Source organism: Phalacrocorax carbo, chromosome 2 (assembly GCF_963921805.1).
Source record: "Phalacrocorax carbo chromosome 2, bPhaCar2.1, whole genome shotgun sequence".
Classification (NCBI taxonomy): Eukaryota; Metazoa; Chordata; class Aves; order Suliformes; family Phalacrocoracidae; genus Phalacrocorax; species Phalacrocorax carbo.
The window spans coordinates 55,807,794-55,812,027 of record NC_087514.1 but is presented as its reverse complement, the minus strand read 5'-3'; the positions used below and the strand labels follow the sequence as shown (position 1 = coordinate 55,812,027).

Sequence of the window (4,234 nt, the reverse complement as noted above, 5' to 3'; positions counted from 1 at the left end):
TGAACACCAGACTTAGGGATATGAAATGGACATTTAGAAAAGTTAATAATCTGTGCCTAATCCCCTCCAAGAATTATCTGTTGGTATTTCTATAAATAATTGCAGCTTTATTTCTTGTCGCTAATTGAATCACATATTAATTTATTAGCTGTATTGTTCATTAAAAAACTTGGAACTTTGTTATGAATCTCATTGCACGGATGAAATAAATACCTCCAAAGCTACATATAAAATATCTTTGCATTTGAAACATAAGTTAAAAAAAAATATCAGAAAACAGCTGTGCTTTGGTGTTTGTTTACTTGCTTTGTTTGTTTGTTTGCTTAACGCTCGAGCAAATGTGCCCTTCAAAAAGGTTTGCTTGTTTGCTAGAAACATAAGATTTGTCCTTGACTGCACACTTGGAAGCTGTGATTCCTGGGTGTAACACTGGAATTCTTGATTAAGATAACAAACGATACACAAAACAACCCAACATGATAGAATATCAGGGTAGGCAGCCCCGGAATGGAATATTCTGTGAGCACCGATTCTTCATTGCTACGTTCAATACCGCACTGATAACATTAGCGTGGCAAAAGGTGCTGCGTTTGCTTGCATGTACCTATGAATTACATAATTGCCTGCTGTTTTCAGGCTGCTTCTGCCTCTGCTGAGGAGTTTTTCCCTCCGCCAGGGGTTGTCCATTAACTTCACTAGAAGCAGGATCAGCCTTTCACGGCCTTCTATAATTTCAAGCAAATTATGTTTTAGAAAGTAATCATTGATTCCTGAGATCTGACATAGGATAGGAACCACTGTAAAAGTGGCTTTGAATACTCTTAATTAGCTCAGGAATTACAGGCTCATTCCTCTTTTACGCTGCCATTACAAGCATTTATCTCAACTGATTTCCACAGAGTTGCTTCTGTTTTACATTGGTGTGAGGGAACAAAAAAACCAGGTTGCATAAATTGTTAACAGCTCTTACATACTGCCTCTTTATTACCAGATAAAACTTTGATGAAGGACATTCACAAAAGATCAATATGAGAAACCACATAAGACCTGACATTTGTGCTACTGGCTGATGCTGAAAATCACAGAAGCAAGTATTTGTTTTTGAAGCTCTTACTTAAGCCAATGATTGGTTTGATGCTGCTTTTCCTGAAAGAAATATTTCACCTTTAGGAGATGTACTGCCTCCTGAGTCAAGTTACTCCATGGCACCGATTGCAGGGATGCGGGAAAGGGAATGGAGTGCAGTTGTTCATCTAGTAACGAGCAACTTCATCTGACAGCCTTCATTTGAGGGAATAGAAACCCACATTTGTTTCTCTGCTTCGTGTGGATGCTGCTCCTGGCTGATGTGATACGCCTCTGTCGGCATCCTAGGAAGCTCCAGAAGAAAGGCTGCTTGTCTCTGGAGGGGAACTAAGGGCGCTGGAAAAGTTTGGGTTCTTCTTCCAAAGAACTAGGAAATCACCTCATTGACGTTGATCTTCACCTGTAATTTATAGAGGCCAGCAAACAGCTGTGGGGTAAACAACAAATGGTATTGAACTGGCCAGTAATATACTGTCTGTGAGCTAATATAGCTCAGGTTATATTCACTGCTGAAAGTAAATTAAACATTTTCCTCAAGATTCACTTAGATAGCAGTGTTTGTTTATGTAGTGGTTTATCTGCGTATGAAGAAGTGAGCAGGAGTTAAAGTGCAACTGCAATCACATATAGAAAATCCAATTTATATTAATATTCCTCCAACCTAATAGCAATGGCAAATACACGTTTCTGCACTTCTAGCAGTCTGCCTTAATTTGTTTCTGTCAAACAAAGAGCAAAAATTTTATCACAAATTTGTTGTTTTGGGTTTTTTTCCGAAAACCCCCAAGCACACCAACACTGAACATCACAGAGGTGGCTATTTTTAGAAAGTTTACTCTTCACACACTTAATCAAGACCATCATACTTTACTTGCTTTCCTCCAACCGTTGCTAAAGCCATCCACAGCCTTGGAAATCTGAGCATTATGAGATGGAAATGCCTGTGCAGGAAAGTGCTCCGGAGTGACTGAGTCTTGATGACAGGCTTAATCCCAAGCTCAGCGGAAACTCAGTTGTGCTCCTTTTTCTCCCTGAGGTAGTTGAAGAGGGCATCCAGCCCTCCCTCGACGACCTCGGGCAGGGGCCGTGACAAGGGGTTGTGGGCGATGTGGAGGCCTTTGTCCATCGGGTTCCACGCGATGCGTGGCAGCCGGCGCAGCAGGTAGAGGTTGTCCGGGAGAGTCTGTATGGCGTTGTAATCCACATTTAATAACTCCAGAGAGGTGATGAAGCAGAGAGACCGTGGCAGGGTGCGTATGTTGTTATTCTCTACGATAAAGATTTGTAAATTGACCAGATACTGGACACTCTCTGCAATGTTTTCAAGCCTGTTGGACCCTAGGTGCAAGAAGTCCAAGCTCCTCAGTGCAAAAATGCAGAGGGGAATTTGCAGAAAGCGATTATTACTGAGGTTCAGTTTCCTCAAACTTGTCAGGTCAGTGAAGCTCAAAGGCAATTGCGAGATACAGTTGTGAGAAAGGCTCAAGACCTCCAGCTTCCTGCACAAGCTGAGCTCTGCTGGCACTTCAGTCAGGCGATTCATATTGACAAACAAGACCTTCAGGTTCCTCAGCAGCCCAACCTCTTTAGGCAGACACTTGAGGCAGTTGCCACCCAAGTTCAGCACTACCAGCCTGTCCAGTTTCCCCAGGGAAGGAGGAATCACCACCAGCTGGTTGCGTGAAAGGTTCAGTTTCTGCACCTCAGGCAGTCCCCACAAGAAGTCAGGTGCACTGGTCATCCCTTTCATTATGAGGCTCAAGCTGACATAACGCAATCCCCGTTTCAGCAGTGACTTGGGCTCTTTCCCTGAGAGAAGAGCATCTTCCCATGCAGGCAGCTTTGGACCTTTCCTCAGAAAAAACATGCTCCTTTGCTCATTCTTCGAGTGCTCAGTTCCCATAACACTCTGGATCTCTCCTGAGAGGTGAAGTGACTTCTCCTGCAAGTGCTACACCAACATGCAAATGCCAACAGAGGATGACAGCTTGCAGGAGGCAGGAAAGTCAAAGCAAGGAGACAAGGAGGAGCCTGTGAAGTGCATCTCAGTCCACCGGGGCAGTTTCCATGGCTGCTGAGGGAAAGTTTCACTTTTGAGGGCTTATGTTGGTCTTGGTGCACAGTCTGTAATGAAATACTTGCTCCTGACTTGTGAGCAAACCTGTTCAATTCAAACTGAATGCCACAAGGCAGCTGTCACTGTCATTTGGCCTGGCTTTATTGGACAGATATGTAACTTCACTGCAAAAAGGTCACAAGGATGCTGTATATAACTTTACCATGTCAGCTTTCTTGGCTATCTGGTACATACCATGGCTGAAGGACAATTAACAAGAGTGACTTCAAAAAAAAACAAACAAGCAAGCTATAGAAGAAAACAAGCGAACAAGGAAGCCATCATTTCAATGCAGATTCTTTTAAAGGACATTTTCACAATCATTTTTATTTTGATGTTCCTGATTTCCCTGCAGTAGTTACCAGTCCAGCAGAAAACTTTGCACACTGCAAAATGCTAATAAAAACTTTTCATGTGAGTCCTTGTTTTCTGTTTACTTAAAAAAAAAAAAAGAGGAAAAAATTAAAGCTCGTAAAAAGTGCTAGCTTTTATATACCCTTTGTGGTGAGGATAGGCCTCTTTCTTTTCAGAAAGGATACCACCTTCACTGCAGCAGTGACATTTTCTGGTGGTATCTGCACCCACTTGGATGATTGCTTGCTACCCACGTCGCCAAGTGTGAGCGGTCATACCGCCCAGTTCTGCCCAAATTACTCTGTCCTAAACGTTCTGTGCTACTTTCACATCTATCAGCGAGATTTTTGGGGTCTGGTTCTTCTGTGCTGCAGAAAACGTAGCCACTCGATGTCCCTTTCCCCATGGACTTTCCTGTCTTTCTGGGCTATTCTGGGGTGCAGGGGGACTAGCAGTCAAATAGCTTGAACTATAAATGACATTTAACTCCAGGATAGAGGGGCTGATGGGAGAGGAAGGAAGCAGTGAGGTATAATAATACCCGACAACAGCTGAAGCCAGCTCTGCTGATGAAAGGAAATTGTATTGCCATAGGAATATGCAGTGAGTTTAAACTCCAAGGGACCCTAAAAAGAATATGCAAAAACTTCAGGCACCATTTAAACTGGGTGAAAATTG

At 42.9% G+C, this 4,234-nt stretch overlaps 1 protein-coding gene across 1 annotated transcript; it reads right to left on the bottom strand.

The window, feature by feature from the left end:
- Positions 1-2,095: 2,095 nt before the first annotated feature.
- On the bottom strand, positions 2,096-3,158 carry LRRC30 (leucine rich repeat containing 30). Its single transcript, XM_009500734.2, is given in 1 exon segment — positions 2,096-3,158. A coding segment is annotated over 1 exon segment (1,035 nt). The 5' UTR covers positions 3,131-3,158.
- Between the last annotated feature and the right edge of the window lie 1,076 nt (positions 3,159-4,234).